Source organism: Lissotriton vulgaris, unplaced genomic scaffold (genome assembly GCF_964263255.1).
Source record: "Lissotriton vulgaris unplaced genomic scaffold, aLisVul1.2 SCAFFOLD_2395, whole genome shotgun sequence".
Classification (NCBI taxonomy): domain Eukaryota; kingdom Metazoa; phylum Chordata; class Amphibia; order Caudata; family Salamandridae; genus Lissotriton; species Lissotriton vulgaris.
The window spans coordinates 173,678-188,990 of record NW_028242751.1 but is presented as its reverse complement, the minus strand read 5'-3'; the positions used below and the strand labels follow the sequence as shown (position 1 = coordinate 188,990).

At 40.7% G+C, this 15,313-nt stretch overlaps 1 protein-coding gene and 1 pseudogene across 1 annotated transcript; both read right to left on the bottom strand.

Annotated features, from left to right (window-relative positions):
- Positions 1-9,714: 9,714 nt before the first annotated feature.
- On the bottom strand, positions 9,715-10,958 carry LOC147668853 (syncytin-2-like). Its single transcript, XM_086948397.1, has one exon. It carries the CDS (start codon positions 10,816-10,818, stop codon positions 9,715-9,717), a length of 1,104 nt encoding a protein of 367 aa, XP_086804523.1. The 5' UTR covers positions 10,819-10,958.
- Positions 10,959-13,555: 2,597 nt separating this feature from the next.
- LOC147668852 (uncharacterized) lies at positions 13,556-14,513 on the bottom strand (annotated as a pseudogene).
- Positions 14,514-15,313: the final 800 nt, after the last annotated feature.

The window sequence follows — 15,313 nt, the reverse complement described above, 5'->3', positions numbered from 1 at the left end:
TGAAGAAACCCTTTTTGAGAACTCAGAGTGAGTAAATTGGCCATTTTCATGCACTTTTAACCATTCCATAAATCTTGTGTTTTGGGCCCCTGGAAGCATGAAAATCACTTTAAACATGCTAATTTTAGCTCTAACACTGATGATCCACCTACAAATGTGAACTGACGTTCAAAAATAAAACATTTGAAAACGGACCATTTTCCAGATTTCTGAAGCATGACGTAATGGGGGGGTGTTATCTCTTTTGTCGAAAATCAGCCGTTTTTGCTCTAACATTAAATGCCTCCAAATGGTATTTAATTAACTTCCTGAGCCCCTGGAAGCATGAAAATCACTTTAAACATGCTAATTTTAGCTCTAACACTGATGATCCACCTACAAATGTGAACTGACGTTCAAAAATAAAACATTTGAAAACAGACCATTTTCCACATTTCTGAAGCATGACGGAATGGGGGGGGGTGTTATCTCTTTTGTCGAAAATCAGCCGTTTTTGCTCGAACATTAAATGCCTCCAAATGGTATTTAATTAACTTCCCGAGCCCCTGGAAGCATGAAAATCACTTTAAACATGCTAATTTTAGCTCTAACACTGATGATCCACCTACAAATGTGAACTGACGTTCAAAAATAAAACATTTGAAAACGGACCATTTTCCACATTTCTGAAGCATGACGTAATGGGGGGGTGTTATCTCTTTTGTCGAAAATCAGACGTTTTTGCTCGAACATTAAATGCCTCCAAATGGTATTTAATTAACTTCCCGGGGTGAAGAAACCCTTTTTGAGAACTCAGAGTGAGTAAATTGGCCATTTTCATGCACTTTTAACCATTCCATAAATCTTGTGTTTTGGGCCCCTGGAAGCATGAAAATCACTTTAAACATGCTAATTTTAGCTCTAACACTGATGATCCACCTACAAATGTGAACTGACGTTCAAAAATAAAACATTTGAAAACGGACCATTTTCCACATTTCTGAAGCATGACGTAATGGGGGGGTGTTATCTCTTTTGTCGAAAATCAGCCGTTTTTGCTCGAACATTAAATGCCTCCAAATGGTATTTAATTAACTTCCCGGGGTGAAGAAACCCTTTTTGAGAACTCAGAGTGAGTAAATTGGCCATTTTCATGCACTTTTAACCATTCCATAAATCTTGTGTTTTGGGCCCCTGGAAGCATGAAAATCACTTTAAACATGCTAATTTTAGCTCTAACACTGATGATCCACCTACAAATGTGAACTGACGTTCAAAAATAAAACATTTGAAAACGGACCATTTTCCACATTTCTGAAGCATGACGTAATGGGGGGGTGTTATCTCTTTTGTCGAAAATCAGCCGTTTTTGCTCTAACATTAAATGCCTCCAAATGGTATTTAATTAACTTCCCGGGGTGAAGAAACCCTTTTTGAGAACTCAGAGTGAGTAAATTGGCCATTTTCATGCACTTTTAACCATTCCATAAATCTTGTGTTTTGGGCCCCTGGAAGCATGAAAATCACTTTAAACATGCTAATTTTAGCTCTAACACTGATGATCCACCTACAAATGTGAACTGACGTTCAAAAATAAAACATTTGAAAACGGACCATTTTCCACATTTCTGAAGCATGACGTAATGGGGGGGTGTTATCTCTTTTGTCGAAAATCAGCCGTTTTTGCTCGACCATTAAATGCCTCCAAATGGTATTTAATTAACTTCCCGAGCCCCTGGAAGCATGAAAATCACTTTAAACATGCTAATTTTAGCTCTAACACTGATGATCCACCTACAAATGTGAACTGACGTTCAAAAATAAAACATTTGAAAACGGACCATTTTCCACATTTCTGAAGCATGACGTAATGGGGGGGTGTTATCTCTTTTGTCGAAAATCAGCCGTTTTTGCTCGAACATTAAATGCCTCCAAATGGTATTTATTTCACTTCCCGAGCCCCTGGAAGCATGAAAATCACTTTAAACATGCTAATTTTAGCTCTAACACTGATGATCCACCTACAAATGTGAACTGACGTTCAAAAATAAAACATTTGAAAACGGACCATTTTCCACATTTCTAAAGCATGACGTAATGGGGGGGTGTTAGCTCTTTCGTCGAAAATCAGCCGTTTTTGCTCGAACATTAAAATCCTCCAAATGATATTTAATTAACTTCCCGGGGTGAAGAAACCCTTTTTGAGAACTCAGAGTGAGTAAATTGGCCATTTTCATGCACTTTTAACCATTCCATAAATCTTGTGTTTTGGGCCCCTGGAAGCATGAAAATCACTTTAAACATGCTAATTTTAGCTCTAACACTGATGATCCACCTACAAATGTGAACTGACGTTCAAAAATAAAACATTTGAAAACTGACCATTTTCCACATTTCTGAAGCATGACGTAATGGGGGGGTGTTATCTCTTTTGTCGAAAATCAGCCGTTTTTGCTCGAACATTAAATGCCTCCAAATGGTATTTAATTAACTTCCCGAGCCCCTGGAAGCATGAAAATCACTTTAAACATGCTAATTTTAGCTCTAACACTGATGATCCACCTACAAATGTGAACTGACGTTCAAAAATAAAACATTTGAAAACGGACCATTTTCCACATTTCTGAAGCATGACGTAATGGGGGGGTGTTATCTCTTTTGTCGAAAATCAGCCGTTTTTGCTCTAACATTAAATGCCTCCAAATGGTATTTAATTAACTTCCCGGGGTGAAAAAACCCTTTTTGAGAACTCAGAGTGAGTAAATTGGCCATTTTCATGCACTTTTAACCATTCCATAAATCTTGTGTTTTGGGCCCCTGGAAGCATGAAAATCACTTTAAACATGCTAATTTTAGCTCTAACACTGATGATCCACCTACAAATGTGAACTGACGTTCAAAAATAAAACATTTGAAAACGGACCATTTTCCACATTTCTGAAGCTTGACGTAATGGGGGGGTGTTATCTCTTTTGTCGAAAATCAGCCGTTTTTGCTCGAACATTAAATGCCTTCAAATGGTATTTAATTAACTTCCCGAGCCCCTGGAAGCATGAAAATCACTTTAAACATGCTAATTTTAGCTCTAACACTGATGATCCACCTACAAATGTGAACTGACGTTCAAAAATAAAACATTTGAAAACGGACCATTTTCCACATTTCTGAAGCATGACGTAATGGGGGGGGGTGTTATCTCTTTTGTCGAAAATCAGCCGTTTTTGCTCGAACATTAAATGCCTCCAAATGGTATTTAATTAACTTCCCGGGGTGAAGAAACCCTTTTTGAGAACTCAGAGTGAGTAAATTGGCCATTTTCATGCACTTTTAACCATTCCATAAATCTTGTGTTTTGGGCCCCTGGAAGCATGAAAATCACTTTAAACATGCTAATTTTAGCTCTAACACTGATGATCCACCTACAAATGTGAACTGACGTTCAAAAATAAAACATTTGAAAACAATCCATTTTCCACATTTCTGAAGCATGACGTAATGGGGGGGTGTTATCTCTTTTGTCGAAAATCAGCCGTTTTTGCTCTAACATTAAATGCCTCCAAATGGTATTTAATTAACTTCCCGGGGTGAAGAAACCCTTTTTGAGAACTCAGAGTGAGTAAATTGGCCATTTTCATTCACTTTTAACCATTCCATAAATCTTGTGTTTTGGGCCCCTGGAAGCATGAAAATCACTTTAAACATGCTAATTTTAGCTCTAACACTGATGATCCACCTACAAATGTGAACTGACGTTCAAAAATAAAACATTTGAAAACGGACCATTTTCCACATTTCTGAAGCATGACGTAATGGGGGGGTGTTATCTCTTTTGTCGAAAATCAGCCGTTTTTGCTCGAACATTAAATGCCTCCAAATGGTATTTAATTAACTTCCCGAGCCCCTGGAAGCATGAAAATCACTTTAAACATGCTAATTTTAGCTCTAACACTGATGATCCACCTACAAATGTGAACTGACGTTCAAAAATAAAACATATGAAAACGGACCATTTTCCACATTTCTGAAGCATGACGTAATGGGGGGGTGTTATCTCTTTTGTTGAAAATCGGCCGTTTTTGCTCTAACATTAAATGCCTCCAAATGGTATTTAATTAACTTCCCGAGCCCCTGGAAGCATGAAAATCACTTTAAACATGCTAATTTTAGCTCTAACACTGATGATCCACCTACAAATGTGAACTGACGTTCAAAAATAAAACATTTGAAAACGGACCATTTTCCACATTTCTGAAGCTTGACGTAATGGGGGGGTGTTATCTCTTTTGTCGAAAATCAGCCGTTTTTGCTCGAACATTAAATGCCTTCAAATGGTATTTAATTAACTTCCCGAGCCCCTGGAAGCATGAAAATCACTTTAAACATGCTAATTTTAGCTCTAACACTGATGATCCACCTACAAATGTGAACTGACGTTCAAAAATAAAACATTTGAAAACGGACCATTTTCCACATTTCTGAAGCATGACGTAATGGGGGGGGTGTTATCTCTTTTGTCGAAAATCAGCCGTTTTTGCTCGAACATTAAATGCCTCCAAATGGTATTTAATTAACTTCCCGGGGTGAAGAAACCCTTTTTGAGAACTCAGAGTGAGTAAATTGGCCATTTTCATGCACTTTTAACCATTCCATAAATCTTGTGTTTTGGGCCCCTGGAAGCATGAAAATCACTTTAAACATGCTAATTTTAGCTCTAACACTGATGATCCACCTACAAATGTGAACTGACGTTCAAAAATAAAACATTTGAAAACAATCCATTTTCCACATTTCTGAAGCATGACGTAATGGGGGGGTGTTATCTCTTTTGTCGAAAATCAGCCGTTTTTGCTCTAACATTAAATGCCTCCAAATGGTATTTAATTAACTTCCCGGGGTGAAGAAACCCTTTTTGAGAACTCAGAGTGAGTAAATTGGCCATTTTCATTCACTTTTAACCATTCCATAAATCTTGTGTTTTGGGCCCCTGGAAGCATGAAAATCACTTTAAACATGCTAATTTTAGCTCTAACACTGATGATCCACCTACAAATGTGAACTGACGTTCAAAAATAAAACATTTGAAAACGGACCATTTTCCACATTTCTGAAGCATGACGTAATGGGGGGGTGTTATCTCTTTTGTCGAAAATCAGCCGTTTTTGCTCGAACATTAAATGCCTCCAAATGGTATTTAATTAACTTCCCGAGCCCCTGGAAGCATGAAAATCACTTTAAACATGCTAATTTTAGCTCTAACACTGATGATCCACCTACAAATGTGAACTGACGTTCAAAAATAAAACATATGAAAACGGACCATTTTCCACATTTCTGAAGCATGACGTAATGGGGGGGTGTTATCTCTTTTGTTGAAAATCGGCCGTTTTTGCTCTAACATTAAATGCCTCCAAATGGTATTTAATTAACTTCCCGAGCCCCTGGAAGCATGAAAATCACTTTAAACATGCTAATTTTAGCTCTAACACTGATGATCCACCTACAAATGTGAACTGACGTTCAAAAATAAAACATTTGAAAACGGACCATTTTCCACATTTCTGAAGCATGACGTAATGGGGGGGTGTTATCTCTTTTGTCGAAAATCAGCCGTTTTTGCTCTAACATTAAATGCCTCCAAATGGTATTTAATTAACTTCCCGGGGTGAAGAAACCCTTTTTGAGAACTCAGAGTGAGTAAATTGGCCATTTTCATGCACTTTTAACCATTCCATAAATCTTGTGTTTTGGACCCCTGGAAGCATGAAAATCACTTTAAACATGCTAATTTTAGCTCTAACACTGATGATCCACCTACAAATGTGAACTGACGTTCAAAAATAAAACATTTGAAAACGGACCATTTTCAACATTTCTGAAGCATGACGTAATGGGGGGGTGTTATCTCTTTTGTCGAAAATCAGCCGTTTTTGCTCGAACATTAAATGCCTCCAAATGGTATTTAATTAACTTCCCGGGGTGAAGAAACCCTTTTTGAGAACTCATAGTGAGTAAATTGGCCATTTTCATGCACTTTTAACCATTCCATAAATCTTGTGTTTTGGGCCCCTGGAAGCATGAAAATCACTTTAAACATGCTAATTTTAGCTCTAACACTGATGATCCACCTACAAATGTGAACTGACGTTCAAAAATAAAACATTTGAAAACGGACCATTTTCCACATTTCTGAAGCATGACGTAATGGGGGGGTGTTATCTCTTTTGTCGAAAATCAGCCGTTTTTGCTCGAACATTAAATGCCTCCAAATGGTATTTAATTAACTTCCCGAGCCCCTGGAAGCATGAAAATCACTTTAAACATGCTAATTTTAGCTCTAACACTGATGATCCACCTACAAATGTGAACTGACGTTCAAAAATAAAACATTTGAAAACGGACCATTTTCCACATTTCTGAAGCATGACGTAATGGGGGGTGTTATCTCTTTTGTCGAAAATCAGCCGTTTTTGCTCGAACATTAAATGCCTTCAAATGGTATTTAATTAACTTCCCGAGCCCCTGGAAGCATGAAAATTACTTTAAACATGCTAATTTTAGCTCTAACACTGATGATCCACCTACAAATGTGAACTGACGTTCAAAAATAAAACATTTGAAAACGGACCATTTTCCACATTTCTGAAGCATGACGTAATGGGGGGGTGTTATCTCTTTTGTCGAAAATCAGCCGTTTTTGCTCGAACATTAAATGCCACCAAATGGTATTTAATTAACTTCCCGGGGTGAAGAAACCCTTTTTGAGAACTCAGAGTGAGTAAATTGGCCATTTTCATGCACTTTTAACCATTCCATAAATCTTGTGTTTTGGGCCCCTGGAAGCATGAAAATCACTTTAAACATGCTAATTTTAGCTCTAACACTGATGATCCACCTACAAATGTGAACTGACGTTCAAAAATAAAACATTTGAAAACGGACCATTTTCCACATTTCTGAAGCATGACGTAATGGGGGGGTGTTATCTCTTTTGTCGAAAATCAGCCGTTTTTGCTCTAACATTAAATGCCTCCAAATGGTATTTAATTAACTTCCCGAGCCCCTGGAAGCATGAAAATCACTTTAAACATGCTAATTTTAGCTCTAACACTGATGATCCACCTACAAATGTGAACTGACGTTCAAAAATAAAACATTTGAAAACGGACCATTTTCCACATTTCTGAAGCATGACGTAATGGGGGGGTGTTATCTCTTTTGTCGAAAATCAGCCGTTTTTGCTCGAACATTAAATGCCTCCAAATGGTATTTAATTAACTTCCCGGGGTGAAGAAACCCTTTTTGAGAACTCAGAGTGAGTAAATTGGCCATTTTCATGCACTTTTAACCATTCCATAAATCTTGTGTTTTGGCCCCTGGAAGCATGAAAATCACTTTAAACATGCTAATTTTAGCTCTAACACTGATGATCCACCTACAAATGTGAACTGATGTTCAAAAATAAAACATTTGAAAACGGACCATTTTCCAGATTTCTGAAGCATGACGTAATGGGGGGGTGTTATCTCTTTTGTCGAAAATCAGCCGTTTTTGCTCTAACATTAAATGCCTCCAAATGGTATTTAATTAACTTCCCGAGCCCCTGGAAGCATGAAAATCACTTTAAACATGCTAATTTTAGCTCTAACACTGATGATCCACCTACAAATGTGAACTGACGTTCAAAAATAAAACATTTGAAAACAGACCATTTTCCACATTTCTGAAGCATGACGTAATGGGGGGGGGGTGTTATCTCTTTTGTCGAAAATCAGCCGTTTTTGCTCGAACATTAAATGCCTCCAAATGGTATTTAATTAACTTCCCGAGCCCCTGGAAGCATGAAAATCACTTTAAACATGCTAATTTTAGCTCTAACACTGATGATCCACCTACAAATGTGAACTGACGTTCAAAAAATAAACATTTGAAAACGGACCATTTTCCACATTTCCGAAGCATGACGTAATGGGGGGGTGTTATCTCTTTTGTCGAAAATCAGCCGTTTTTGCTCGAACATTAAATGCCTCCAAATGGTATTTAATTAACTTCCCGGGGTGAAGAAACCCTTTTTGAGAACTCAGAGTGAGTAAATTGGCCATTTTCATGCACTTTTAACCATTCCATAAATCTTGTGTTTTGGGCCCCTGGAAGCATGAAAATCACTTTAAACATGCTAATTTTAGCTCTAACACTGATGATCCACCTACAAATGTGAACTGACGTTCAAAAATAAAACATTTGAAAACGGACCATTTTCCACATTTCTGAAGCATTGTTGAAGGGGATGATTTATTAGGGACAGGAGGGGCCAGGGGGACTCAGTGCACAGCTTTCAGAAGCCGCGCTGACGAGACCGTGAGTGAAAACTAAGGGGAATAGGGCGGCTTAAATTGCACCGGGGCTGTCCTGGACCTCTTGCTCTAAAACAGGAAAAAACATACATATGAGCTTTTGGAGACTGAAGCTTGGAGTTGTACAATTTATTTGAAGACACAGCTTCTAGAAATAATCAGTGATAACATAAAAATCATATAGTACTTGGTCCTGTACCCAGCATTCTCTTGAAAGTCACATGGACCAGATTAATTTTACAACGTACAGTTTAACATTTGCTATGGCTAAGAGAGAGAGATATTTTGCTTTAAGAACACCTATGAGTACTGAGGCAGATTAAAAACGGTTGTGCTTGTTCACATAGATGAATACTCACATTTGCTCATAAGTGTAATCCTGCAAGATACATTAGAATGCAGAGTACATGTTATTTATCATTAGGTACACTCAAAATGCTATATCAGTGAGTTGTCCTAAGACCACAGTATAAATGCTTAAATGTAGAGAACAAATTAAAAAGTACATATGCAGATATAAAATGACTTGATCTAAAAAGCAGTTTAAAACATAACATAAGTAAAATATTTACATGCACAAAAGTATGAACATTTGATCAAGGGCCCTTGGAGACAACTCTCGGTCTGAATACCTACAAACAGACGAGGAGTTGCCCGCTGATGTTCTTGCGGGGCTCCTTCTTATACTGTCTAAAACACGGGAGACGATAATTACGTCATCCCACGCCACCACGTATCACATACCCGTCCATTGTCCATTGTCATTTACTGGACTGCTCTCTACCTTTCCCACCCATAGGGTTAGGTATGGCCTTTTTCCTGTAATTGTGGTACATACTTCAGTCTAGACTGAGACCTGCCACTTGACTGGAAGTTTAAGAATAAACTATCAATAGACGACAGAAATGTGTTAGTATTGCTTCGAGGGGTCCTATTCATGTGTCAATCAGGCAATCTGCGATATTATTTCGCCACCCTTAGCCTCAGTTTATCGGATATCTGGCTTGACGTAGCTGTGGTGGGAACTTCCCTTATTCTATTCATGGCTTAGGTGGGGGACGTGGGGTATGTTGCAAGATTTATAGAGGAACTTGACTTCTGCTGTTTGTGAGAAATATACAATGAGGTGGGGCCTGGTAGGGGTGCGGGTCCTTGCAGGCGAGAGCAGCTGGGTGAATCTTGGGTCAGACTTGCTTTCTGCTCCTGTTTAAGCTAAGAGAAAATGGCAGTGCCCAGGGCAATGTAACTGAGGCCTGTTACCTCTAAACAGCAGGGCCTACACAGGGGTTATGTTGTGCAGGTGACAGGTGTGTCCTTGGATAGCTGTGCAGGTAAAAATTCTTACTCCAACATTCCCCCCTCAAGTTCGAAATTTCGAACTTAATCAAACATCTTTAAACACCATTCGAACTGCATAGTTAGCTGGAGATGGGGGAAGAGGCCAGGGCGAGTCGCAAAGAGGCTGTTCCTCTGAATCTTTGTCCTGCACTTTTCCTGAATCTGCATCTGCCTTCCCTAAGTTATCACACATTGTCTCATAGGGACGCGTCAAGTCCCCCTGTGATGAACGTGGTGGGACTCTATGCACCTGGGCCTGATATTGACTAATTACAGGAATGTCTGGCAATGGGCGGGAGTCAGGAATGGTCAACTCCACTATGCTCATCATTGTCGTCTCTCCATCATCTCCCTTAGCCCTACGAATTCCAGTATATGAACCTGAGCCTGCATAATTCATCCCTATCATTTTAGAACTAAATTTCTTTACACAGTATATCAGTATCTGTGATCCAAAACACAACAATAAAAGTACACAGAAAATTGGCATTAAAAATTTAAGCACTGCAGACAGCCATGAAGGCATCCAGTTCAAATCGAACCAGCCATTTAAGAGATCTGCTTCAGCACCTCCTTCCTCATGCATCTCTTTCCCCAAGTTGTCCAAATCCTCGATGGCCTTCGTGAGTGTTCCGTTGTCAGCGTCGTTCGCTAAAATAAACGTGCAGCAGGATTTTCTCACCTTGGCGCACACACCACCATTCATTGCTGTTAGCTGGTCTAGAACATATCTGTGCTCTAGAACCATAAGTCGTAGAGGTCGAAGTTCTTCTTTCACGGCGTTGAACCCATCCCGGGTGTTGTTGATAAGCTGCATTAGTTCATATCTGGTCACTTGCAGCCAGCGAGCATTGGCTTTAGTCTGGAACATGGGGATAACTCCCCCAAAGAAAAGTTCGGCATCATTGAAGAGTCTGTAATCCTGAGGTATTTTCTGAAAAGGGCCATTTGAGAAGTATTTCATTATTTCTCTCTTCCCATGATGAAGCAGGGTAACATCATCTGCCATTGGGTGTGTGTGGATGTGGGAAATGTTCGCTGCAGGGACAACAAGATGTAGTTCATGCATTGTCACAATGGAACATAGTCCTTGCCAGTGGGGGGGCAGCTGCAGGTAGATGTGCTCACCGCATGCCCAGTAGATGTCCATGAGACTAGAGGTACCGTGCTGGAGGTCAAAATTAAACACTGTGTGACTGCAATTTGTGTTTCGGCCCACAGGCACTGTTCCGGTACCTAGGAAGCAAAGGAGAGGAGACTTAAGTTTGTATGCTCTTTTAGGTTTGTACTTTGTACCCTCATTGAGGGTATATCTTCTAGTTTCTTGTGCCCATATCTCAGCACATTCCCTCCCAATAGTTTCATTTGTATAATGCTTATGCTCCTGACCTTCAACCGGGCTACCTAAGGATGCTGCCTTGCATATTAAATCATGTGGCCCATTCCATCTGTTATTAAAATATATATTGGCCCTCAGGCGCAGAATGGGTCTCCACTGACAAGGGCATGCGTTATGGGTATGGTTAGTCTGTTGGGATTCGGGTGAGTGGCATTTTGATGGGGGTGTTGGGAAGGTGAAGTATCCTAATTTTCTAAACTGGTATTCCCAGACCTGTATCATATTGGCAGGTACTCCCATTTCATGGTAAACTTCCATTCTTCTCTCAAATTCTACTGGGTCAGAAACAACAGTGAACGTAACATACTTGTTGTCCCAGTCTGAGACGTTTACAAATGCTGTATTAATTTTTGCTGACTGGAGCTGTATCTGACCATGTATGCGGCAAAGGAACAGGTGTAGGAGACATTTGGCAGTGGCCGGTGGAATCTCTTTGGGAATGAGCAATTTGTCTGCACCTACAGCATGTGGAATGTATGAGCACACAAAGCAGGAATCATTCGTGGCTTTCCTCCCCACCTCCCTCATGTCTCTGTACCACATATTATCTAACAATGCATTATGGGTACCATCATTCTGTACTGACATACCAGGGCGCTGGGAGAAAAAATCAGGCATAGAGTGTTGTTCGAATGTGTACACAACTGTGTCCTGGAGATCACTAACCCAGTTTGATATTTGTTCTGTGTCTTTCTCCTTACGTTGTGTGCGAGGGGTATATCTCCTTGGTGTTTTATTGCGACCCATTTTATACCTGACACTCCTTTTATGCTGACGGAAACGTCTAGGGACACCTTTCCCAGGGGCATTCACAGTGATATCAAGTACCCTGTCCCACTCGGTGTGGTCTACAGAGGGTGTGGAAGGTGTCGTGGGTACAGGGGTGGTGCAGCCATTGCTGGTGTATTCCTCATCTAGTATGTTACCAGGACTTGTTTTAGGCATGTGATATCCTACTGAGATGGTAGGCCTAACTTGTCTTGATATAGCCTTCTCTCTCTCTGCTTGTAATGCAAGCCAATGTAATATAGCCATTGAAGCAACGAACATAACAAATAATATAAGAGTGACTGTACATATCTTTTTAACTGAAATCTTGGTAAGAGGCGTTGGTCTGTTACTGTCTCTTATTCCATAGACCCTCATTCGATCTCCATATTCACGGTCTTGGATAGTCATAGGAAATAAGATGCCCTCCTTCCTGTTGAAGTTCAAGTCTCTGTTGGTGCCGGGTGGATCCTCACGTGGTTCAAATGAACCCATGCTTTGCGTTCGGCAATTCGGACCGCAGTGGGTGAAGAGTCAATGACCAGGTATGGTCCCTCGTACTTAGGGTCTCTCCACTTCCGTACTTGCTTCTTTATGAAGATCTGTGTTCCAGGGCGGATAGGCAAAAGTTCATCGGAAATTGTGCCGTCCTTTTTCTTTGTCTTGGATGTCTGAATGGAAAGAAACCTAGCAGCACGGGTTAGGGCACACAAATAATCAAATAATTCAGCTTTCACAATCTCAGAAGACGTTTCATTGTCTACTTTAGGTCTGGTGGAAGGAACAACCATATTCATTGATCTGCCAGTGACAAGCTGGTGAGGTGTGAGGTGATGATCAGAGCTAGGGCTGTTCCTGAGTGCAAACAAAGCAATTGGGAGGCAATAGAGCCATTTCTTTCCAATAGTTGCACTTATTTTGCTGATCTTGGCTTTGAGCAATCCGTTGAGGCGCTCACAAATACCATTGCTCTGTGGGTGATAGGCTGAAGTAAGTTTATGTTTTAGTCCTAACATGGTGGCTATTATCTCAAAGATGGAGTTTGAAAAATGCCCGCCATTGTCACTGCGGATAGATTCTGGTAATCCCCAGCGACATATGACCTCACGAAGTAGGAAGGTAGCTGCGGCCTTAGCGTCACAATGGACACATGGTCCAGCCTCAATCCATCGTGAGAAGGGACATACTACCACGATGAGGTATCGGTAGTTGTTACATCTGTCAAGCATGTCCACATAGTCAATGTGGAGTTCCCTGAAGGGACCCTTAGGCCTTGGTATTGTTGAAGCAACTGTTTTCATAGCTGGGTTGGGTGAATACTGCTGACAGATAAGGCACTGATGGACAAAGAGTTGTATCTGCTCATGTGCATTGGGGATGAACCATTCTGCCTGCAGGTTAGAGGACATGATATCACGAGGGACATGTGTAGGAAGGTGCAGCTGGGTAAGTGCTATTTGCAAAAGAGCCTGTGGCATGACAGGCTTCCCTATCATTGTCTGTCTGTAAATAAAATCTGAGGCATCCTGTTGTACTCCCCTCTTCTTCCATAACTCTTTTTCTTCAGCTTGGGCACTTTCTTGTATCTCTCTGAGGTGCAACTGTGCAATGATGTCAAACTGCTGTGTGTCATCAATTGTATATGGAAGTGTTGGGTCGGGTGTATCTGGGAGTGGTGACTTACTGGTGTCCTCATCTGCGTTTTGCATATCTTCCTGCGCTATTGGGGGTGTATTTTTTGCAAGCAAGATGGGGGTGCAGTCAGTCTGTGTCTGGGATGGTTGTTGTGTACAACTTTGGCCTTTTGCTGCTGCTTTAGCAGCCCAATCTGCCATTGCATTTCCTCTGGAAACAAAGTCTTGGCCGTTCGTGTGTGCTGCACATTTCACTACTGCTACTTCTGCTGGCAGTGTCAAGGAGTCAATTAGTTCTGCAAGTAACTGTTTGTGCATTACAGGCGTGCCATCTGTTTTAAGAAACCCGCGCCTTTTCCATCTCAATATGCTGGAATGCGTTGTTGTGGTGACATATGCTGAATCAGAGTACACAGTAATTCTTTCATTAGATCCATGCTTCAAGGCGGCTATTAATGCCACCAACTCAGCTGCCTGGGCTGAGTAATGGGGTGGTAATGTTATCTGCTGTACAATGTCCAGAGTGTCTGAGGAGTTATTCTGTTGTGCTCTGACTACAGCTGCCCCTGTATGCCTGATCCCTGTCTCTTGATCAATCGTAGAAGAACCATCAACAAAGTAAATTACACTGTCTGGTAATGGGTCTTCCTTTGCTGTGCCTGACTCATCTGGGCAGTATGTGGCACAATCATGGGTGTCATCGTCAGCTGTCGCAATCGGATGTGCAAAGAACGTGGCTGGATTCACAGTGTGGCATTTTACAACCTTCAATGAAGGCAATGACAGTATGACTTCATATCCTGATACTCTCTGTGTGGTAAGAGTTGTTTTAGCTTTCTGTATTATTGCAAAGACAGCATGCTCAGTGTACAGCGTCAGAGGGGAGCCCATGACTATGGGGGTGCTTTTCTCAACGGCAAATGCTGCTTTTGAAAGAGCCTGTTCGCAAGGATAGTGGCCTTTCATCACTGAGTCTAACATGCCACTGAAGTATGCAATTGGTTTGGGACCCAAGGGGTATTTCTGGGTGAGGACTGCTGTCATGACCTGTCCATTACAATGTGTGAACAGATAGAATTCCTTTGTATAATCAGGAGATCCCAACACTGGTGCATTTGTAATCTCATCTTTTAATTTTACAAAGGCTGATGTCATTTCAGGTGTCCAGTCAATCTTGTTATGCCTGTACTTAGCCATTTTGACAGCTTTCAAGAGTGGTCCAGTTATAGTAGCATAATCAAAGATCCACTGTCTGACATAGTTCACTAGTCCCAGGAACTTTTGCATGTCCTTAACTGTCTGTGGTTCTGGAGTATTCCTTATTGCTTCTACTCTTCCTGGTGTAACTCTTCTTCCTGATGCTGAAATCAGTTGACCTAAATACTGTACTTCTTCCTGACAGTATTGTAGTTTTTGCTTGTCTACTTTGTATCCTCTATGTGCTAATGTTGTAAGCAGGGCAATTGTATCTTTTCTGCACTCTTGCTCTGTCGCACTGCAGAGGAGTATGTCATCGACATATTGCAGCAAGGTGCTGTCACATTGGAAATTTGATAAGTCATCCTTGACAACTCTGTTAAACACACTGGGGGACTCACAATAGCCTTGAGGGAGCCTTTTGTACGAAAATTGCCTATGTCTGAATGAAAATGCGAATAGGTACTGGCTTTCAGGATGCAGTGGGACACTGAAAAAAGCATTTTTCAGGTCAATGACGGAAAAGTACTTTGCATTTTGTGGGATGTTAGTAAGGATCACTGAAGGGTCAGGGACGATGGGAAACTCAGGTATCACTATGCTGTTAATTGAGCGAAGATCATGTACTAGCCTCCATTGATTTGTTT